This window comes from Euleptes europaea, chromosome 18, assembly GCF_029931775.1.
Source record: "Euleptes europaea isolate rEulEur1 chromosome 18, rEulEur1.hap1, whole genome shotgun sequence".
Lineage (NCBI taxonomy): Eukaryota > Metazoa > Chordata > Lepidosauria > Squamata > Sphaerodactylidae > Euleptes > Euleptes europaea.
This window is the reverse complement of record NC_079329.1, coordinates 37,128,967-37,152,286: the sequence shown is the minus strand read 5'-3', so window position 1 is coordinate 37,152,286 and position 23,320 is coordinate 37,128,967. Positions and strand designations below refer to the sequence as shown.

Here is a 23,320-nt window from a genome sequence, read left to right as displayed (position 1 = left end):
TCCAGCCACCACCTGGAGATTGGCAGCCCTAGCCTAACTGGATAGTACAAACAGCACAGGTTCTCCAGAGGGACTTGCAGCTATACTGTAGCTGCTACTTCTGGTGGCAATACATGAATAAATGCATGGCAAGACCTAATTTGGATCAGAACTGCTGCTTGGGAGAAGGAAGAATTGCTGCCTTCTCCCCTGTGCTGTTTTCGGAGACTGAAACAGCCCAGGGGCTGCAGGTAGGAATGTTATTTTCTCTATGGGGAGCCAGGACTCCAACAGAGCAAATCCCTCCCACCCCCAGGCTGTTTCAGCCATCAAAAACAGTGCAGGGGAGATGGCAGGAATTTCTCCTTCTCCTATTCAGTGGTCTCAATCCAGCTTGGGCCCTGCTGTGCGTTTACTCATGAGTTGCTACCGGAAATTAACAGCTACACTATAGCTCCAAGTCCCCATGGTGAACTCCGGTAGTTTGTAATGTGTAGTTAGGCTCTTAGTGAACTGAGTATCCCGGTGGGGGGGCACAGGAACTTTTGCAGAATTACTTGCAGGTAGGGTTGCCAGTTCCAGGCTGAGAAATACCTGGAGATTTGGGAGGGTGGACCCTGAGGAGGGGAGGGGCTTCAATGGGGTATAATGCCATAGAGCCCGCCTTCCAAAGCAGCCATGTTCTCCAGGTGAACTGATCTCTTTTGCCTGGAGATCAGTTGTAATAGCTGGAAATCTCCAGCTACCCCTGGAGGTTGGCAGCTCTGTTCGTATGGCTAGTTTATGCTCAAGTGGGGTAGTTTTCTTTCCCCAAGATTTTAAAAGCAACTGAGGATCTTTAGCTCTGCATCTTTATTAAGATACTCCTTGGAGGAAGGAGATGGGGTGTAAAGTTTCCGTGTCAATGCATGCAAATGAGAAGCTGGCTTGGAAGCTCCTAACTATTCCATTTCCCCACCCCTCCATTTCCACAGCTTCTTGACCCCTCTGAGTGTGGCAACGGATTTGTGGAGGCAGGAGAAGAATGTGACTGTGGGTCTTTGGCGGTAAGCAGTGTGCGGGCCTGAAAGTGCCTCTCAGCTTGGGCTGGGATCGGTGGCTCACCTGGGGAAGGCTTTGCCAGATTTTGGTCCCACATCGGGCTTTGATTGGGGCAGTGTGGAGAGATGTCCCACCCTGGGCTGGGCGACAATATCTCCAGTACCAAACATTGGAGCTGATAAGCAGCCTGCTAGTCTTGATCAAATCCAAAACTGACTATTTTAAAAAATCCTTTCTTGGAACCTAGCTGGCCGGACTCCCCGGGTTTCCTCTCCTGAAGTTCAAGAGTTTATTAATGCACATGATATTATTTTACTACGAGAAACTTGGTGTGAAGAACACATACATATTTCTGGTTTTGTATCTTTTGTTAGTCCAGCTGTCCGTAGCTCTAAGGGTGGAAGACCCATGGGTGGTCTTGCTTGTTTTATTTCTTCGTCTCTTAAAGCCCCGTGGCACAGAGTGGTAAGCTGCAGTACTGCAGTCAAAAGCTCTGCTCACGACCTGAGTTCGATCCCGACAGGAGTCGATTTCAGGTAGCCGGCTCCAGGTTGACTCAGCCTTCCATCCTTCCGAGGTCGGTAAAATGAGTACCCAGCTTGCTGGGGGTAAAGTGCAGATGACTGGAGAAGGCACTGGCAAACCACCCCGTAAACATAGTCTGCCTAGTAAACGTCAGGATGTGACATCACCCCATGGGTCAGGAATGACCCGGTGCTTGCACAGGGGACTACCTTTACCTTATACCTAGATGTCATTGTTTAGAGTTGATTTTAGCTTTAAACTATCTTTTAGTTATTAAACTTGACTTGGAGGGTAACTACTTGATCCCACATTGGGTTGGGAAGGGAGGGCGCTTCAGGGGCCAAATCCTCAGGCTACGAGCTTTCACTACTCTCTCTGCTTGGCATCGTTGGAGTTGGACCAAGCAACTGGTGGGGGGGGAGTAGGCTGTGAGCAGAAGTCATGTTGGTTGGAGGGATTCACCACTAGGAATAGGAGATCAGGTGGGGATATCACCTGGAGACCAGGCATCATTCACCTTATGGGTTCAGTCCCTCAGGGGTCTCCTGTGTCTTCAAGGGAGATATCCTCCTGGTGCTACTTTTCCCATCAGTGATGTGCCGTGATGCGAAGACACCCCAACCAAAATCCTCCCAGTTCATGGTCTTGCAGACCCAGACTTTCCCCAGTGGAGATGCCAGGTTCAGCCTCAAGACGTGGGTGCCTAGTAGAGAGCCAGGGCACCTGATGCTGGATGTGTCCCCCAATCCCCAGCAACTTTACACCTGTCTGTTCTTTCTTGGAAAGGAGTGCTCCAAGAGTGGGGGGAACTGCTGCAAGAAATGTACGCTGACACATGATGCCATGTGCAGTGACGGCTTGTGCTGCCGTGGGTGCAAGGTAGGTGGTTGAGTGCAAACTCTGTATGGAGGAGGTGGGGGTTGCCCCTGTCCCTCTGTGTCCATTTGGCACCACTTTTAAATTTCACACCTTCACCAGGAGGCACATAGCAGAGGACAGTTGGCCACATATGGGCCAAAATCTCAGATTTCAGTGGTCATATGATACATCAGTTGGGGGGGGGTCAAATTTCATAAAGAGTACAGGGTTTTCTGCAAAAGACCTTTGGGCTTTTAAAGCATCATATTTTACACATGTGATGGAGGGAGGGAGGGACAGACAGACAGACAGATCAATCAATCTAGAATATTGCATTTCCAGATCGAGTGGCAGGGGTCAGTATTGTTGGGCAGTTGCTGAGGGTCTCTCCCTGGTCATGAGAGTAGATGCCACCTGCCTTCTCCCTTTAGGCAGCAGCAGGGATTATCCCACCCACCCCAGCATTGCCCATTGCACCCCCTCCTCTCTGACCTGCTCCTTCTCCCTCTGGCCATCCACCGGGTATCACTTGCTGCCCCTTGCCACCAGCTTTGTGTCCCCCATGTTTGCTCCTGGGCAGGCAACTGGCAATGAGGAACCGCTGCCCAGCTTGGGAGGGTGACGAGGGAAGGTGAGGGGATGGTTGCTTCTTCTGGGGCATCAGCGCCCTCCTCATTGTGTTGCCCCAAGCAGGTGCTCGGGTGTCTTGGCTAGGGAACTGGCCCTGACAGCCAGGATCAGAGGGCAGATTGCACGGGGCAAAACGTTAACCCTTCCCCCTGCGAGCCTGCATTCTGATCTAGTTTCAAGCTCCCAGCAGTTGCTTTTCAAGAAAGAAATGATCACGCCTGGTTGTCCGGTTGTAGATCTCCCGCATGACATCTGCTTTGGCCCAGAATTAGCACTGCAGGCCCACCAGGACCAGCAGCACAGACGGTGGTGGGCTGTTCTGCCCTTGGTACTGTGACGAAGGGATTTGTCTGGGAGCTGGTGTGGTGAAGAGACTGAGTTACTACTTGAGGAGTTACAATCGTGCTCAGACTTTGAGTGGAGCATAGTTGGTGGGTGGCCTTAAGTAAGCCCCTCATGAGCCATATGGCATTAACAATGCTGGCCTACCTTACTGGGCTGTTGTTACAATGTGTGTGCCATGGTTCAAATGCTAAAAGAACTACGTAAAGGTTAAGTGTCTCCATCAATCATCTTGCTCTTGTCTTTTCCTGTGTGAGCAGTGGCGGAGGAGGGAGAATTGGGCTTGGTGGTGGGCCCAGGCTGCTTTCCCCCTCTGCCAGGAGTTACAAGTTCAGATTGTGCCCTGCCTGGCCTCTCTGCCCCCTATCGCTATTCACCTTTTCCTCTGCTTCTCTCCTATCTCCCATCCTGCAGTACGAGCCGCGGGGCATCATCTGCCGAGAAGCTGTGAAGGAGTGCGACATTCCTGAAACCTGCACAGGGGACTCCAGCCAGGTAAGATATGGGGGGCTGTGAGGGAAGATCTGGTGATGGGGTGGGGCTGTGGGGGAGGGGGGAAGAGAAGTTCTCCAAAGTCCTGTTTTGGTGGCTCCTGTTGAACACAAGAACACATTATGCTGCATTGGTTCTTGTAGGTTATCCGGGCTGTGTAACCATGGTCTTGGTATTTTCTTTCCTGACGTTTCGCCAGCAGCTGTGGCAGGCATCTTCAGAGGAGTAACACTGAAGGACAGTCTCTCTCAGTGTCAAGTGTGTAGGAAGAGTGATATATAGTCAGAAGGGTTGGGTTTGAGCTGAGTCATTGTCCTGCAAAGTATTAAAGGTAATGTGCAAATCATTGTCCTGTAAGAGTCAAGATAATGTACTAATGAGGGTGTGGTATGTTAATGTGGAACCATTGTATCCTGAAGTGATCTGTTAACATGTGGAATCCAAGGCTAATCCGCATGGCTATTGTGGACTGTAGTCTTTGTTAGTCTGGAGGTTTTCAGGACCGGAAGCCAAGCCTTATTCATTCTTAAACTCTCTTCTTTTCGTTAAAGTTGTGCTGATGTTTATGAATTTCAATGACTTCTCTGTGCAATCCGACAAAATAGTTGGTAGAATTGTCCAGTCTTTCAGTGTCTTGGAATAAGACCCTGTGTCCTGTTTGTGTCAGTCCATGTTCAGCCACTGCTGATTTCTCAGGTTGGCCAAGTCTGCAGTATCTTTCATGTTCTTTTATCCTTGTTTGTATGCTGCGTTGTGTGGTCCCGATGTAAACTTGTCCACAAGTTTTACAGGACAATGATTTTCACATTACCTTTAATACTTTGCAGGACAATGACTCAGCTCAAACCCAACCCCCTTCTGACTATATATTACTCTTCCTACACACTTGACACTGAGAGACACTGTCCTTCAGTGTTACTCCTCTGAAGATGCCTGCCACAGTTGCTGGCGAAACGTCAGGAAAGAAAATACCAAGACCACGGTTACACAGCCCAGATAACCTACAAGAACCAATGAACTCTGACAGTGAAAGCCTTCAACAATACATTATGCTGCCTTCTACTGAATCAGACCCTTGGTCCATCAAAGTCAGTATTGTCTACTCAGACCGGCAGCGGCTCTCCAGGGTCTCAGGCAGGGGTCTTTCATATCACCTACTTGCCTAGTCCCTTTAACTGGAGATGCCAGGGATTGAACCTGGGACCTTCTGTATGCCAAGCAGATGCTCTACCGCTGAGCCACAGCCCCTCCACAGATGGAACAGGTCCATGCACATGTGGCTGTCTAGGGCTGAATTTCTAAAAGGAGAGATGCCAGGGCCAAAATTATTCAAGACAGCTATGAAGGATTTTGAGTTTTCCACTGTAACGTATTCTCTCTCTCTCTCTCCCCCCGCCTCGTGTGTATGTGTGTGTATCTAGTGTCCACCGAATCTGCACAAACAGGATGGTTATTTTTGTGACAATGAGCAGGTAAGGTTTGCTACCTCAACGTCAAGCTCATTCACTCTCACAATCGCACCAGCAACAAACACTATGCACCCTTTGCTATGAGTGACAAGACCCTGGCTCTTTGGCCCAGTGAGCAGGGAACAGAGACAAAAAACAACGGATGGTGCAAGGGAATAAAATTTAATAAATGAAGTACCCCTACGCATTTTGCACAAGCTTCTTCAGGGGGATCTGTCTTAGCTCAAGCATCCCATGCAAACAATAAAACAATTGTACCTTTCGTTGCTTTTTGTTTCCATTTTTCTTGCATTTAAGCCGTTTCCCTCAGTTTGGAAACTAATTTGCATGGATATCATGCTGTGTGCCCCAGAAACGAAGGGAGCCTCAGACTTTGAGGTGCCAGCCTGCCAATTGGCTCTTTCCACCAGTCCTCTGCAATGCTGAACTTCTGAACCTGATAACCGATGGACAGCTCGGCTCGCAAATGCCTGGAAGATGGGGGTGACTCCTTTGCAGGCCCATAAAATTGGACCCCCTGTCCCAAAGTTCACCCATCTTCGGTGACCGTCTAAGGAGAGTCCCTTGCAGCCACGCTGCAAATTTGGTGACTCAGCCTCCAAAAATGCCCCTACAGGAGTTTAAAAAAAATCCCCATAGACTACAATGGACCCAAATTTTAGGTAAACCCGGAAATAAAGCCGAAATACCTCTTTACCGGTATGGGTATTCGGCTTATTCAGGATTTACCGAAAAAAATTGGGCCCAATAAACCTGAATCCAAAATTTGCCAATTTTTTTTTTGCACGATTTTACCTGTGACTGAATGAAGGAGTCTGCCTTTGATGGTTAAATTCGCAGCCACTGCTGTATAGCCCCCCCCCTCTTTGGGCTAAACGAAGGCCATTTATGCAGGGCTGTTTCCTCGTGGTCACCCCAGCAACTGTTTCAGGGCTTTGCTTTGATTATGTTTGCATTTTCTGACCATCAGAGGTCACCTCGCTCTCCCCCCCCCCCGTGTTTCTGTGCATTTTTGCCAGCATCTAGAAAGCACGGGGGAAATGCATGGAAACTCAAGGGGAGAGCGAGGCGACCTCTGATGGTTAAAAAATGCAAGCAAAGCAAAGCTCCAAAGAAGCCAGTAGGATGACTGTGAGGAAACAGCCCCATGCATAAATGGCCCCTATGTTACAGGTTTTTAAAGAACTGGGTCTGGGTTCTTTGAAGCCAACTTGTGTGGCCCACAGCCACACAGCAGCCACCGAGAACAGTTTCTAAAAAAATAAAGAGAGCCCGCATGATCTCAGAATGGTGCTGCAGGAAGAGGAAAGGCTCCTGCCCCATCAGGCTGTTTTTCTGCACAAAAACTGCTCTGGGTGAAGTTATTTCCATTATTTTGCTGCTCCTTGTGGAGTATCTGTGTATGTGGAGCAGCAAAATTGGGGAGATAACTCCCCCCTCCCCGCTTGGTTTTTGTGTGGAAAAAAGTATTGGGGGGGGCAGGTGCCTTTTCTCCCCCTGCAGCACAGTTCCCAACCCATTTGGGTCCTCCTTTTTTAGAAGCCATTCCCCACAGTGGCCGTGGATGAGGGGGATGCTAGTTGGGTCCAGTTCCCCAGACTGAACTCTTTAAAAAACTGTAACATTTAATTTGTCCCTTGGTGTCCCAACCTTGAGAGGGATGACCTGGTTTTTTTTTGGGGGGGGGGGGTTGCTGACAAGTCACAGCCGACTTATGATGACCCCATAGGGTTTTCAAGGCAAGAGATGTTCAGAGGTGGTTTGCCATTGCCTGCCTCTGCGTCATGATCCTGGTGTTCCTTGGTGGCCTCCCATCCAAATACTAGCCAGGGTCGACCCTGCTTAGCTTCTGAGATCTGACAAGATCAGGCTCACCTGGGCTATCCAGGTCAGGTCCTGGGGGTTGTAGGTGTTAAATTTGCCTCTGCTGGGGAACAAGTTTTCTTCCTCCCCCTGCCCTTCCCTCCTGTAATGCCCAAAGAACTTTTTAAACACCTGCCTTTTCCAAATATAGCAAGAAGCTCATTGGTTCTTGTAGGTTATCCGGGCTGTGTAACCGTGGTCTTGGAATTTTCTTTCCTGACGTTTCGCCAGCAACTGTGGCAGGCATCTTCAGAGGAGTAACACTGAAGGAGAGACACTGTCCTTCAGTGTTACTACTCTGAAGATGCCTGCCACAGTTGCTGGCGAAACGTCAGGAAAGAAAATTCCAAGACCACGGTTACACAGCCCGGATAACCTACAAGAACCAATGAACTCTGACCGTGAAAGCCTTCGACAATAGCAAGAAGCCCTCTTGAGCGACTGGAGTGTGGGGCCCTAATTTAGCAGGGTCTGTGATCAGTAGTGGGTGTCGTAATGGTTAATGCAACCGCAGTATGTCAGGGATTGGGGCTGCTGAACTTGCACACCCAGACCATGTCATTTAGAGGAATCCCATTGTCCAAATCTTTTGCAGTCAGCCAGGGGTTTTGAGACTCCCTGGCAACTTCCGCTTTCTGTTCTGCAGGGACGGTGTTACAGTGGGCGCTGTAAGACCAGGGACCGCCAGTGCAATGCATTGTGGGGACATGGTAAGTAAGTGCACAGATTTCTGTAGCCATTCCTGAAAAGGGTTTTGTGGTCCGGACCTGGAGATTTTGCCTTTTCAAAGGTTCAGGGCAGGCAGAACACAGGTAGCAGCACTGCCGCCCGTATCAATCTGTGGAGTCCCCCAACAGGCTTTCTCAGCAGCTTGCAGCTTCCTGCAGTGGGGGTGGGGGGTGGGAGAGAATATCCTGGGGAGGGGATAATAAATTGATTGATCTTAGGACCAGGAATAGGGTTGCCAACCTCCAGGTGGTGGCTGGAGATCTCCTGCTATTACAACTGATCTCCAGCCGATAGAGATCAATTCCCCTGGAGAAAATGGCCACTTTGGCAATTGGACTCTATGGCATTGAAGCCCCTTCCCTCAGCTCCCCAAATCCCACCCTCCTCAGGCTCTGCCCCCAAAATCTCCAGGTATTTCCCAAGCCGGAGCTGGCAACCCTTCCCAGGAAGATGTGGCTTTGGCCAACCTCACTTGGGGTGGTGAAATATTTGAGTGACGTCCAGAAACAAAAGCAGTTGTGCGGCTTTTCTTTGAGATGCTTTTGCATTCTCCAGAACTCTTCATCTGGCTGGATAATTGACAAAGGGGGGTGGATAAAGTTTCAGACCATGGTCTTCAGACCATTTGTGTGCTCCTTTGTGAAGAGTCACACAGATCTAGGAAACCCTGGGGTGTAAGGCAGAGGAAGTATTGGGGACCCTTGGCCTTGTGGGAAGGAGACTTTGGGCTTTTCCACATCCTCATTTTCCTTGCTTGTAAGTTCACATTTCTTTTTTGGGTGGGGAGGTGTTTCCAGTTCTGCATGTGTTTTCTCCCTCTAGTGTTCAATTTGATATCTCACAGGTTTATGTCCTGCATAGAACCCTGCAAATTGAAACAGAACAGGAAAACGGGGAAGACCAAAGACACAGACATTTACAAGCAAGGAAAATGAGAATGCAGAAAAGCCCTTTGAGAACAACCCTTTGAGAAAAAGGACCATTTATCAGTAAATTAAAAGTTCCTTTAACAGGTCCCTTCACAGGTAGAAAATTAATTCATATGTTAAAAGGGGACGTTTAAGCTGCCCTGAAATGGTCTGCAATTACAACTGATCTCCAGTCTATAGAGATCAGTTCTCCTGGAGAAAATGGCCACTTTGGAGTGCAGACTTTATGGTATACCATAAAGTACAAGAGAAACAGAAGTCGCTCCCCAGGTGTGTGTTAAGCATCATCAAGTTGCTTCTGACTTGTGGTGACCCAATGAATCAGTGACCTTCAAAACTTCCTATCCTTAACAGCCTTGCTCAGGTCTTGCAAACTGAGGGCCATGGCTTCCTTTATAGAGTCAATCCATCTCATGTTCGGTCTTCCTCTTTTCCTGCTGCCTTCCACTTTCCCTAGCATTATTGTTTTTTCCAGTGACTCTTCTCATAATGTGACCAAAGTACAATAGCCTCAGTTCCACCCCCAAATCTCCAGGAATTTCCCAAGGCAGAGTTGGCAAGCCTGCTCATGTGCTTTGGTCCCAATCAAAAGGTCCCCACGGGTCTGAGAACTGGGTTCCCACCATAGAACTTCAGGTGCATGTCTGTTCATGTCCTATGTACCTACCATGTGGACTTGGTAATGCTTGAATCATCTCAGACAGGCAAGGATGGTGAGAGAGAAGTACCAGGGATGGACAGAGCACATGGGATGTTTGGGCAAACTCAGTGTGACTGGTGTGTCTCTCTTGGGACCTTCCCTTATGCCTATGTGTCTCCTCCTTGGGCCCAAGCATCAGCAGAACGGTTTTGCTATGAGAAGCTGAATGTGGAAGGCACAGAGAGAGGTAACTGTGGGCGTGAGGGAAACCGCTGGGTGCCGTGCATCAAACAGTGAGTAACCTGAGATTTCTTCTTTCCTATAATGCACTGCCTTCCCTTTCTACAAAGCCCCTCCGCCTTAGCATGGAAGCAAGGGGCCATAGTGCCGCAAACGGTGAACTGCCCTAGATTCCCCCCTCCTCTTCTTGCATTGTTCTTGCTCTTCCCCCTCAACTCAGGGACGTGTTGTGTGGATATCTACTCTGTGCCAACGTGACAGGATCGCCACGTGTCGGTGAACTTCTTGGCGAAATCACCACCATGACTTTCTACCACCAGAAGCGGTACATTGACTGCAGGTAGGTGGGGCCTTTTACTCCCTAGCGCTTCTCTGCTATCTTCTGAGGGATGTGGGGGCATCCCCAAACTGGCCTGTAAATTCCCTTCCCCCTTTCCACCTCATTCACAGTGCCCAGTAATACTCTTTGTTCCACTTCAAGAAAATGTTTGGGAACTGTAATGTTGCCTGCATTTTTTTCTGAATGTATAACACAGTCATACATATTTTTCAGAGGGGAAAACCTAAGCATGTCAAAGCCTAAAATGCTGTTTTTTATTGCAAAAAGAAATTAAATTAAAACTAGCATTTAAGAATCTAGAGGTAGCATCAACCAGATGTCCATCTACCCACTCAATGTTCATAGGCGGAAAATGTTTTGCACGCACTGCTCCTCAGTTCCTGAGTGGCAGGGAGTTCCAAGGGCCTCCTGCAACAGGGCTGGTTTCTCTATGAAGACCGAATACCATTTCAGCCATACCTGTAAATATACAACTTGTTTATGTGGAAGATTCCCAAGCTGCCTCTTTGCAGCCATCAGACTGGCGTCTCCTGTGTGGGCAACATCACGGCTTCCAAACATTTTCTGAAGGCCCCCCCCCCTTGTGTGTGTGAGGATGTTCCCCGGTCAGTAGTCACCAGCCATGAATGTTAATTGAAGCAGCAGTTCCTAGCCACCTAAAGCAAACATTAACAAGCCCCTTCCAGAAATGTTGGCTGCCCATCAGCAAACAGTATTTTGAAGCACTTGAGAAGGGGGTCTAGAAGGATGAGGAGGTGGGATGCAGCCTCTTCGGCCTTTTATGCATGGCTGTTTCCCTCGGCGTCACCCCTCTGATGACTCCGGGTCTTTGTGTTGATTATGCGTGCTGCTTCCGACCGTCAGAGGTCGCCTCACTCTCCCCCTGTGTTTCCCTCATTTTGTCCACATTTTCAGAGACCTGTTTTATCTCAATTTAATCTTTAATGTTACAGTCAAAGACCAGCATATATACAAATTACAATTGTTATATCTTGAATTTGAAAACATGGGCAAAACGCATAATTAAAACAAATACCCAAAGTTGTTGGAGGGGTGACCCCGAGGGAAACAGCCATGCATAAAAGGCCTTCCCACCAGCTGTCTGTTTGCTTGCCGGCTGGCCAGCCGCTAGGAGCTGTCTCCATCATTGCAGCAGCACCAGTAGACTTGCGGTGGGAATGCACAGGGAGAGTTGGAGGTTGGAGGGTGTTTGGAGGAGGATTTGGGAAAGCCTGTGGGGCTTCCAGTGATGCCATCAGGGGTCCTTTGAGCTTTGAGTTTTTCTGGGATTTGGCCATCCAAGAAATCCAACTCCTTGCTGACTGATTGCATGCAAACCAGCTCAGTTCACTAAGCCCACTTCTGAATGGAGATGGGGATGCCTATGTCGAAAACCAGGTCTTTTGCTAATCTTTTCCCCAGTCTTTGTAGCCGTGCAAGCTAGGGCTTGATTTAAACAAATTTCCACACTGGCGTGCCAGCCCTGCCGCTTCTTAAAGCGGCACCTCTCTGCTCTTCTTTTACATGATTAAAAAGTTGTGTCTCTTCCTTGCACAGGGCATTAGGGTTGCCAGCTCTGGGCTGGGAAATACCTGGAGATTTTGGGGGTGGAGCCTGAGGAGGGCAGGGCTTGGAGAGGAGAGGGACTTCAATGCCACAGAGTCCAGTTGTCAAAGTGGCCATTTTCTCCAGGGGAACGGATCTCCTGGAGATCAGTTGTAATAGCAGGAGATCTCCATCCACCACCTGGAGGTTGGCAACCCTAGCTGGCATGCACCTGAGCTCTTTGTCTCCCTCTTCTAGAGGTGGCCACGTGCAACTTGTGGATGGCACCGACCTCAGCTACGTGGAAGATGGGACGCCCTGTGGGCCCAGCATGCTGTGTCTTGATCACAAATGCCTTCACGTGTCCGCCTTTAACTTCAGCTCCTGCCCGGGCAGCTGGGGTGGCCAGAGCTGCTCTGATCATGGGGTAAAGCTTGCAGAGGTGGTATCGGGCTCTGTGCCGCTGTTGAACCTTTGTCCACACGTTGCTTTCAAAGAATCACAGAATCATAGAGTTGGAAGGAAACACCAGGGTCATCTAGTCCAACCCCCTGCACAATGCAGGAAATTCACAACTACCTCCCCTCACACCCCCAGTGAACCCTACTCCATGCCCAGAAGATGGCCAACATGCCGTCCTTCTCATAATCTGCTTAAGGTCATAGAATCAGCATTGCTGACAGATGGCCATCTAACCTCTGCTTAAAAATCTCCAGGGAAGGAGCGTTCACCACCTCCCGAGGAAGCCTGTTCCACTGAGGAACCACTCTAACTGTTAGAAATTTCCCCCCTAATGTCTAGACGGAAACTCTTTTGATTTAATTTCAACCCGTTGGTTCTGGTCCAACCTTCTGGGGCAACAGAAAACAACTCGGCACCATCCTCAATATGACAGCCCTTCCAAGTATTTGAAGATGGTTATCATATCCCCTCTCAGTCTTCTCCTCTTCAGGCTAAACAAACCCAGCTCCTTCAACCTTTCCTCATAGGACTTGGTCTCCAGACACGGAGGAAGATGGTCTGCCTGAATGGAGAGCTGGGGCTGGTTTTCTGGACTTCATGCCAGTCCCAGGCCCTGTTCCTTGTTCTTTTGGGGAGGGGGCTTCCAGCCCATTTTGTAACTGTGTGTGTGAGACCAACAGGGGCTGGGCACCGGCTTCTTTTTAAAACAGCCTTAGCAGGCCTATTCAGAATTCCAGCCAGGCCCCCGTGGAGTGCCCTCTAGGATCACCAGAGGCAGCCTTTATGGTGGGAGTCACTGACGCTTCCATCTCCCTGGCTCCAGGTCTGCAGCAACGAGGGCCAGTGCATCTGCTATCCTTACTGGACAGGCAAAGACTGCAGTGTTCACGACCCCACCCCCGAGCCGAAGACCACAGGGGAGACTGAGAAGTACAAAGGTGAGTGGACGGGGTGAGGCTCTCGAACCTGGTCAGATGCTCCTCTCGCTTATCTGCTTAGCAGGTTCCATGCAGGAGATCTAGAATCCCTGCATTAAGGCTTGGTTTTATTTTTTCCTTTATAAAGACCCCCTTTCTCAATCCATTAGAGTTCTTCTCCAGTCCATTAGGTGTTCTGGCCATTTATACAGGGTCAATTTTGATACTCGCTCAAAACTCTTTTTTTAAATGCGACCTTTAAAATGCCTATTCACGGTCCTGACACAAAAGGAGAAATTCCACCCCCCACTCGCCTGCTCCTTCATTCCTTCCATTAGCATAGCTAACGCAAGGCTGTGATTTTTTCATGCTTCCTTGAGGGGATTCTTTGAGGAGGGGGCAGAGCAAACACAAAAGGTCGTGCTAAGGGGGCTCTTAAGAAATGCGAAGCAGGTATGCTCCGGCTTCACAGTCACTTCCTGAATGACGGTTCAGTGTGAAAAACTCAAAGTATGCGGGGCACTTCAGCCTGGAACACGCTGCTAATTACCGAGCATAAATGGCCTCACTGGCCGGTCACGTTTATGACTCATGTTTATGAAAAGAAAACATTGCAGACAGAGAGAGAAGTAGCCACGTTGGTCCAAAGCAAAATCCAAAAAGAAATTCACACTAGTCCAACAAAATACAGGTTTAGTTTCCCTTATCCAGACATCCAGTATCCAGAATGACCCGAAAACCAGACTTTTTGAGCAGGCGTGCAGGCATTTACTCACAGGGCCTCAAGCAGCACACCGGTTTGCTTTCTGATGGTTCAATGTACACAAAATTATTTAAAATATTGTTTAAAATTACATTCAGGCTATGTGTATAAAGTGTATATAAAATGTATATAAAACATATATGAATTTCATGTTTAGACTTGGGCCCCATCCTCAAGATATCTCATTATGTATATGCAAAAGTTCCAAAATATGGAAAGATCCAAAATACAGACCACTTCTGGTCCCAGGCAGTCCAGATAAGGGATACTCAACCTGTACTACAAAACTGAGTGTGAGGTTTTGGATTCAGTAGAACCTTTCCTCAGGCTGCATGTTTTTAAAAAGGTGGGAAGGGAGCGGATGTTTCAGGTAGGGATTCTTGAAGATCTGCCAATTTGGCTTGTGTCCTGTTTGGTTACAGGCAGTGATCTAATCTTCAACAATCTGTTCAATAGTTCATCAGTCATTTTGTGAGTGTTCAAGAGGTTATATCCTTCATATTTCTTCCTAACCACTCAATATAGAGCCATTGGCTTTCTACGCATGCACACCATTGCACATCAGATTTATCTCCCATCCACCTCCCCATCCTTGCTGCGTAACTGCAGGCAATTGTTTAAACAAACCATTAGATCACTCAGAAATCATATAAATCAGACATAAATAAATGCCATACTCCAGTAAAATCCTACCCTTCGATATTCGTCTAAGTTGTCCTTAGTGACTCGAATGGCTGCCAGTCGGTTTGAATCAGCAGTGTCTTTGCTCACTCTCAGTTTTGTGAAAACCTGATCCAAACTGGTTCAGCAAGCACTCACGGCTGTTCGGCACCAACCAAACAAATTGGGAGATCGCCCAATCTGATCAGCACCTTTTGAATACGAGAAGTTCAATTGTCAAACGTTATTTGTGGTGAAATTCAGAGCACCCTTTGTTTCAGACCCTGACCTTATGGCCTCTTGTAAGCATCCCAGTATGTTTGCATAAATAAAATGGTGTTGGTGTAGAGCCAGTGTCAGGTTGCAGCTTTGGTCTCCTGGAAAGAAAAAGCAAACATGGAAGCCATGGAAGCAAACATGGAGAGCCAGCTTGGTGTAGTGGTTAAGAGTGGTGGTTTGGAGTGGTGGACTCTGTTCTGGAGAACCGAGTTTGATTCCCCACTCCTCCACATGAGTGACAGACTCTAATCTGGAAAATCAGGTTGGTTTCCCCATTCCTACACATGAAGTCAGCTGAGTGACTTTGGGCTAATCACACTCTCTTAGCCCCACCTACCTCACAGGGTGTCTGCTGTGGGGAGGGGAAGGGAAGGTGATTGTAAGCTGGTTTGATTCTTCCTTAAGGGGTAGAGAAAGTTGGCATAGAAAAACCAACTCTTCTTCTTCTATAAAAACCCGGAGTTGATCCTTCTAAGATTTGGCATTCATTATATTTAGAACAAGGAGCCCCGTGGTGCAGAGTGGTAGGCTGCAGTAATGCAGTCAAAAGCTTTGCTCACGACCTGAGTAAAATCCCGACAGAAGTTGGTTTCAGGTAGCCAGCTCAAGGTTGACTCAGCCTTCCATCCTTCCGAGGTCGGTCAAATGAGTATCCAGCTTGCTGGGGGTAAAGGGAAGATGACTGGAGAAGGCACTGGCAAACCACCCTGTAAACAAAGTCTGCCTAGAAAATGTCGGGATGTGACATCACCCCATGGGTCAAGAATTACCCGGTGCTTGCACAGGGGACCTTTACCTTTTACCTTTTATATTTAGAACTGTGAGCCAGCATGGTATAGTGGTTAAGAACAGTGGACTCTAATCTGGAGTACCGGGTTCGATTCCCCTCTCCTCCACAGGAAGCCTGCTGGGTGACCTTTGGGCCAGTCACAGTTCTCTCTGCCCATGAGGAGGCAGGCAGCGGTAAACCACCTTCCAGCGTCTCTTGCCTTGAAAACCCTACGGGGTCGCCATAAGTCAGCTGCAACTTCATGGCACTTTCCAACACCACATATTTAGAACTGGGGAGCCTCAGTATAGATCACAAGATCAATTTCATTAGTCCATTCTGCTTTGAGCCCAGTGGCGTTCCTGTTGAAGAAAATTGCAGTTTTTTTTAAAAAAAATCTCCGAAACCTCAAGTAGGTGAACTGCTGCAGCAGTCTTAAGCCTGTATTTAACTCTCTCTCTTCTCCCTCTCCGCCTCCAGCGTAGACTGTTCTGCCTGCAGACTCCCCACATTGCCTTATCAATCAAACACACCCCTCAAATGACCCTTGACAATTTCTGCACTCTTTTCCTCCACAGGTCCCAGTGGAACCAACATAATTATCGGCTCTATTGCAGGAGCCATCCTGGTCGCTGCTATTGTCCTCGGTGGCACCGGATGGGGCTTTAAGTAAGCAGCGTCGACATGCGCATGATGTGCCTCCTGAATTGCTGTGCCCTTGCGCTATGTTGCCTCTCACGCATGCTCTGCGCCAGGTGCTCTTTTCAGGGGGGCCCTTGAGCTCCTGCACTCACTTGGGGAGGAGTGGGCCAAGCCCCAATGTGGCCCGCTGACCCCAGACACCAGCTTTTGCAGTTTCTCTTAGGGTGGATTCACACAATCATGGTTTGCATGCAGCTGTTGGAGATGTCTGGAAAGAAGCCCCTCAACAGGTTGTGCTGAGTTTTCCCTGGGGAAGGCTTGGGGAATCCCTCCTTGACTTGGTCAAGGAGATTGGTCTTGCTTGAGGCTGCCGCCCTCTTCCTTCTCTGCAGAAAAAGGGGGAGCTGGGGAGGGGTTGAAAGTGTGGCTAAGATGTTTTCCGCCAAGGGCCTGGTTCTTCTCAGCCTGTGCAGGTAGCAGCGGTCAGAAGATGCAAATTGGTGGGTGGTGGAAGAGGGCATGTTTCTCTGCAATACCTTTATCTTCATGGAAATGGGGCACTGACTGATTGTATGTATCCACCCGCAGATGCATAAGGGATGGCTGCCACAGAGGCATGGGGCAAGCCTGGGGTGTGTGGGCTTGGGCAAAGTGAAAGGGACGCCAAGCTTTTGGGAAGGCCAATTTATTGAGGTATTTTGTAGCTTCGCCCCTCTTCGACCCACCCTCCTGCACAAGGTTTGGCTACCCTTTGGGGAGCTCACTTTTAAAAGCTAATTTGTCAAGTTTATTCCAGGCATCTTATGTGATGCGTATTATATAGACAGAAGGCAATGCCTTGAAGCAAGAGCCAGAATATACAAAAGCAAAGCTTAGTTGCTCCTTTTCCACAATCAGCAGGAAGCAGAATGATTCCACATGACACTTAATATAACTCTTTCTTCCTGTAAAAATCCAGAAATGGCTGTCCCTGTAAGGCAGGATCCAACCATATATTTACTCTGAACTAAAGCTTGTTCAGCAAATGTCCTGCTTCTCCCTGCAAATGACTCTTTTAATTCCCACTTTGCTTTTTCCTTTAAATGGGAACTTTTGATGTTTCTCAACTTCTTAAGTAGCTGTTTCCTTTTAACTTGCACAACTGTGGCATTCTCAAATTGGCATTTAATTAATGCCAGGGAGTGGGTGGATTACTGATTTCCAAAGCAACTGCCTGGGTGTTGTTGTTGTTTTTAATAATTGCAATCACTACAAATAAATGGGGTGGGGGAGAAATTGCCTTGACTATGAACAATAATTAAAGTCTCCTGCCTTGGGATGGACTAATTAAGAGCCACTTCAGAAATGCTACTTGAGTTCACAGGAAGCCATTAATTAAGATGTGAAGCAGAAGCCTTGTGAGTCAAGGGTGACAAAATTAAAGGGGCGGTACTCCCAGGAAGCCTTAATGATGCTTTGCTAGTCCACTAGGACAGGCTGCAACTGCAAACCCATTTTAATTTTTTTCAAAAATGCTGCAAATCAGGTCTGCTTATGGATGAAGAAAAAAATGTGGAAGACTTCAGAGCACCTGTGATTGGGGGAGTTGTTTATAAAAGATGAATGAATGAATGATGTCCATCCCAAGGATAAATGGTTAGCCTGGAGTTGGGTGGGGGGAGGTGATTAAGGCATTTCTATGCCACCTCTGAACACAATGTTCCTGACTCAGCATACAGTTTAAGCAATGTAAAGCCTATTACTAAACATAGTAAAGTAACTCAATAAAAGGGCTCATTCTTGACCTCACGGACCTACTATAACTCTCTATACACAAACTTTTGTTACATGCACACAGTAATTCTAGGCTTAAACATGCTTTTCTGAATGCATGCACAATCGTTTTAATTTAAAAGGGATCTGTGAATTAGTGAGCCAATCTAGTGAAAGAGGAGACCTGAGTTCAAATCCCCTCTTGTGACCTGCCAAACCACTCTGCCTCACTACCATTAAACTCTCTTTACACAGGTTTAGGCACACTTGCAGGTCAGGGAAGTCTTGTCTCCAGGTAAAGAGCCCTGACCCCCTTTTCAAACATTGGGTCCCCTCTCTCCCAGAGACATTTCCAGACAGAGCAACCCAAGTCCCTTTATTATCCATCCCTCACCCAGCTACTACACAGGACAATTGGAGTCAGGGAACCCCTTTTTCCCCTTATTCTCTGCCGGCTATCAAGATTGGTGTGGGGTGGGGGTGGGGGTGGGGGACTGTTTTCCCTGAAACACGAGACATCCAGTCAACAGGATTTGAAGAGAGGAAAACAGAGTTAATTTACACCTTCAACAGCGTGGGATGGCTCAAACACAGCAATACACTGTTCCTAGTAATTGAACTCATGATCCCAGATCACTCCAGCAGTCACAGATTCCCTAGTATCAGTTCTCAGTCAGCTCCAATAAAGACTGTTCCCTTCACAGACTTTAAATTCTCCTTTTTTCAAACTGTTATCCTTTGCTCTAACTCCCTAACTGGTTTTAGCTGTCAACCTCCACAAACATTTCATTAGCTCCCATTGGCATCCTCTGAGAAAGGTGGTACTGGACCTGTCCATCACACCTCTCTGCCCGTCACTCTCTTTCTACCTCTCTGAACTGTTATTGTGGGGAATCAGATGGGGAAGTCAGCCATGGATGCCATCCTGAGCTCCTTGGTTGAAGGGCAGGATAAAATAGAGGCCATTTACGCAATGCTGTTTCCTCACGATCACCCCACTGACTTTGGGGCTTTGATTATGCATGCATTTCCCGACCATCAGAGGTCGCCTCGCTCTCCCTGTGCATTTCTGCGCATTTCCCCCGTGTTTTCTGGATGCTGGCTAAACACATATCCCGAAAGCACAGGCAAAATGTGTGGAAACTCACGGGGAGAGCGAGGCGACCTCTCACGGCTGGAAAAGGCATGCATAACCAAAGCAAAGCCCCAAAGTAGCTGGCAGGGTGATTGTGAGGAAACAGCCCTGCGTAAATGGCCAGAGAGTTTTAAAAATAAATGGCAACCCTGCACATTTTAGTGTAATCCCCCTTGGGTCTCAGGGAGAAAGGCGAACTATAAGTAACATAAATAAAAACAGATTATGAAAAATGTATAGACTACATTGGTCTGGTAAATTCAGCTTTTGCCATATGTGGGCCTGTGTAGTAATAATTAATGGAGGGACATGAGCTTGCAATTTTTTGTGAGGGTTTCTTGCTTTGCGGAATTTTTAGTTCTATTTGTGTATAACACTTGAAATAATGTAACTGACATCTCAGTTTTTAAAAAGCTGGTGACATGAAAACAGGAAACAATTTGGGCAATTGAACTGCTGATAAGGAAAGAACAGGAGTTCCTACTCTTTTGGGTTTTTTTGCTTGGACATCTGGACATTTTTTAAAATGCAAGTCAAGGTTGCTACCATGAAAAGCACCCCTGGTAGATCACTGACCAGTGAGGCAGCCTCCATGAATCTGCCTGAAACAAACCGAAATGCCACAAAGGCAGTCAGCAGGGGTGGATGCTTCTAGAACTGCTACCCGTTTCACACAGAGCAAGAATTTTTGGCAGCTCACCCCTCATCCTTTTTATAGTTGCACAGTGCACAGGGGAAGCCCTCTTCCAACACTGCACATGTAGCAATTGAGGGAGGAGTCAGACAAGCAAGCAAGTGGGTTTCCTCAGCTGGCATTCTGGTGACATACCTTAGAAGTGCCAGGAGCACACCTCCCGCTTAGAATCATAGACTCATAGAGTTGGAAGGGACCACCAGGGTCGTCTAGTCCAACCCCTTGCAAAATGCAGGAAATTCACAACTACCTCCCCCCACACCCCAGTGACCCCTACTCCATGCCCAGAAGATGGCCAAGATGCCCTCCCTCTCATGAACTGCCTACGGTCATAGAATCAGCATTGCTGATAGATGGCCATCTAACCTCCTCTTAAAAACCTCCAGGGAAGGAGAGCTCACCACCTACTGAGGAAGTCTGTTCAACTGAGGAACCGCTCTGTTAGAAAATTCTTCCTAATGTTTAGATGGAGACACTTTTGAGTGAGGAACGGGCATTGCAGGAGTCTGCTGGGCATATTGCCCCATATTAAGTGCCCCGTGGAACCACAGTTACAATTCCGCTTCCATGCGATGGAGGAGAACCAACCCAATGGCAGCGCTGAAAGGTCTTAAGAGAATGATGCCTCAAAATGACCTGTACAAACTGATTGGTGGCAGAGGTAGGACAGGAAACTAGGAAGCTCACCAAGAAATATCTCCTGGGAGGCCCTTCCACTTGCAGGACCGTTTTGATGCATGGGCAGGGTCTTTCTCCCCATCCCCAAACATGTGGTTTGCAGATAACCGAGCGTTAGCAATGGGGGCCACGTGATTTCAACATTTTTATCATGCGTGTTCTAAGAATCTCTTCCGCTGGCTGCAAAAAGTCCAGCCGATCTCCACTCCCTGCCTGCATGCCAGGCTTTGAACTGCTGTTTTGCTTTGAGCTGGGACATCCTTACTTGTCCGTTAATGAACTAGGCTGTCCCGGCTGCCCATTATGGGGAGAGGGAGGTGTGTGTGTGGGGGGGGGGGGTCTAACATTTTGTGGCTGTAGGGTTGCCAGCCTCCAGGTGGTGGCTGGAGATCTCCCACTATTACAACTGACCTTCAGGTGACAGAGATCAGTTCCCCTGGAGAAAATGGAAGGTGGACTCTATGGCACTGAAGTCCCTCCCCTCTCCAAACCCCACCCTCCTCGGGCACTACCCCCAAAATCTCCAGGTATTTCCCAACCCGGAGCTGGCAACCCTATGCAGAGGGGCCCTTGCAGGCTGAGCTATAGGCAGGGCTGTGCCTCTCGGTGAAGGCGGGGCTGCTGCTGGGGGGGAGACAGATGCTCAGCACGGGGAAGGGGACACAGGCAGCCATTGGGTGGGAGGGAGTTGTAGCCCAGCTGGAGGCAGTGGAGGATTCCTCTCTTGACCTTCAGCAGACCTCCTGTTTGTGATGTTCTGCATGGACTGACTCTTGCATGGATGGTGAGGGAGTGTGTGACATGACAGATGCATGGACCCTGTCCTGACTGGCTCCAGGACAGGGCTGGGAGACATTGGCATGGAGGGGGAGTGAGGAACAGGAGAGGCACGCAGCAAATACAGAAGGCAAGGACTGTGGAAGCTCAGAGCCTGCCCCCTCCCCCAGAGCTCCCTCTCCCCCAGGGTTCATTACTAGGATTGTATGCGCCTGTCTGCATCCATGCTCTGGAAAGCAAGGCCAGCCACATCCTGGTGTGCTGCTGCTCTGACCTTTGGGGAATCGAGTTGGTGGACAGGTGTGGGAGGCCTCAATCTTTCTAGAAGGGTTAGTGGACCACACTCTTTGGGGGCCTGCAGCCTTCTTCGCTGGAATTATAGACATCTTAAAATCTCACTCTCCCCCCTTCTATTAGCCCCAGTTCTTTTCTTTTGGGGGATGTTCAACAATTGCAGATATTTCCATATTATCAAAATATGCACTGATGGAAGGTTTAGTTGCAAAATGTGGATTCCTTTCCCCCTTGGGCAATCAATGTATGTTATGTCTTGGGGAAGGTTAGCTAGAACTGGGCGAGAGGGGATGAAGATGGTGGGGGTGGTTGTAGAGATGTGCACTTGGTCAGGAACCAATCACAACCCAAACCAAACACACCCCATTCTTTAATGTCATTATTATAATTTACCCAACTTGAAAAGGCAATGACAGCTGGGAACATTTGGCTATAGAATCATAGTATCTTAGGAGCATAGTTGGAAGGGACCATCAGGGTCATCTAGTCAAACCCCCTGAACAATGCAGGAAATTCACAACTACCTCCCCCCAAACCCCTGGTGACCCCTACTCCATGCCCAGAAGATGGCAAAAAAACAACAACTACTCCTCCATAATCCCTGGCCAATCTGGCCTGGAGGAAAATTGCTTCCTGACCCCAAAGTGGTGATCGGCACTACCCTGGGAATGTAAGAAAGGGCCATGAGACCCAAACACTGATGCAAACCTTCCTGCCCTCCCTCTCAGGATCTGCCTAGGGTCATAGAATCAGCATTGCTGACAGATGGCCATCTAGCCTCTGCTTAAAAACCTCCAGGGAAGGAGAGCTTACCACCTCCCAAGGAAGCCTGTTCCACTGAGGAACCGCTCTTAACTGTTAGAAAATTCTTCCTAATGTTTAGCCAGAAACTCTTTTGATTCAATTTTAGCCCGTTGGTTCTGTATGTATATAGCTGGTGCCTGGCTTAGGGCTGCAGAAGGCGGAAGAGTAAGGAGGAAGCAGATACATCCAAGTGGTGCATTCATAGATCCGTCTTCCAAAGTGTTGCTCACACCAACCAACCACATGTAGAGGGGAGGTTGGCTTAATGTGGTCATGTTGTGGCACCTTCAGTTGCTTGCTCTTCTGTCTCTAGGCTGTACTGGCACAAGGGCAAAGGTTTTGCTTGGTACAATGGCACACACGCAAGCCATGCTGCAGACGGGGGGGTGCTCATGTAGCGCCACCCTTGCCCTGCTGGAGCAGCATCTGTTGCACCATCTTAATGTGCACGCCTGGCAATTGGTAGCACACAGAGAGACAGATGAGCCAACCCGGTTGACATGCAAGGTACAAGAACCAATTGGAGATTTCTCGGCCTCTTTAATGCACCTTGAAAGCAGCTTCTGGGTGGGAGGAAATGGAAGATGATTAAATCTCTTTTGAGTTAAATTGTGGGGTGGGTGAGCAGTAGGATTGCCAACCTCCAGGTACTAGCTGGAGATCTGCTATTACAACTGATCTCCAGCTGATTGAGATCAGTTCACCTGGAGAAAATGGCCGCGTTGGCAATTGGACTCTATAACATTGAAGTCCCTCCCCAAACCCCGCCTTCCTTAGGCTCCGCCCCCAAAACCTCCTGCCGGTGGCGAAGAGGGACCTGGCAACCCTAGGGAGCAGACACTTTGAGCCCAGCAGGGAAACAAGCGACCTCCTGTTCACATGTAAGGAAAATGGGGGTTCATGGAGGGGGCTGTTAAAAATGGACCCTGGTTTTTAAACCAGAATGGAGCACATGGATGAGGGGAGCTAAATCCTCTCCCGTATCTTACTCTCGGTGCACTATTTCTTTCAGAATTCTTCTCCCAGCCTTACTCACTTCTGCTGTTGGAACTGGTTTGGGAGAAAAAGGCTA

At 48.4% G+C, this 23,320-nt stretch overlaps 1 protein-coding gene across 1 annotated transcript in view; it reads left to right on the top strand.

Moving 5' to 3' along the window:
• Positions 1–23,320, top strand: part of ADAM11 (ADAM metallopeptidase domain 11) — an 86,831-nt gene that overhangs the window by 55,632 nt on the left and 7,879 nt on the right. Inside the window, exons 16-25 of the mRNA XM_056864703.1 lie at positions 954–1,025; positions 2,332–2,424; positions 3,790–3,870; positions 5,289–5,339; positions 7,846–7,909; positions 9,691–9,790; positions 9,958–10,077; positions 11,881–12,049; positions 12,908–13,022; positions 16,051–16,141. Coding sequence (XP_056720681.1) covers positions 954–1,025; positions 2,332–2,424; positions 3,790–3,870; positions 5,289–5,339; positions 7,846–7,909; positions 9,691–9,790; positions 9,958–10,077; positions 11,881–12,049; positions 12,908–13,022; positions 16,051–16,141 — 956 coding nt within the window. The remainder of the gene's footprint in view (positions 1–953; positions 1,026–2,331; positions 2,425–3,789; positions 3,871–5,288; positions 5,340–7,845; positions 7,910–9,690; positions 9,791–9,957; positions 10,078–11,880; positions 12,050–12,907; positions 13,023–16,050; positions 16,142–23,320) is intronic.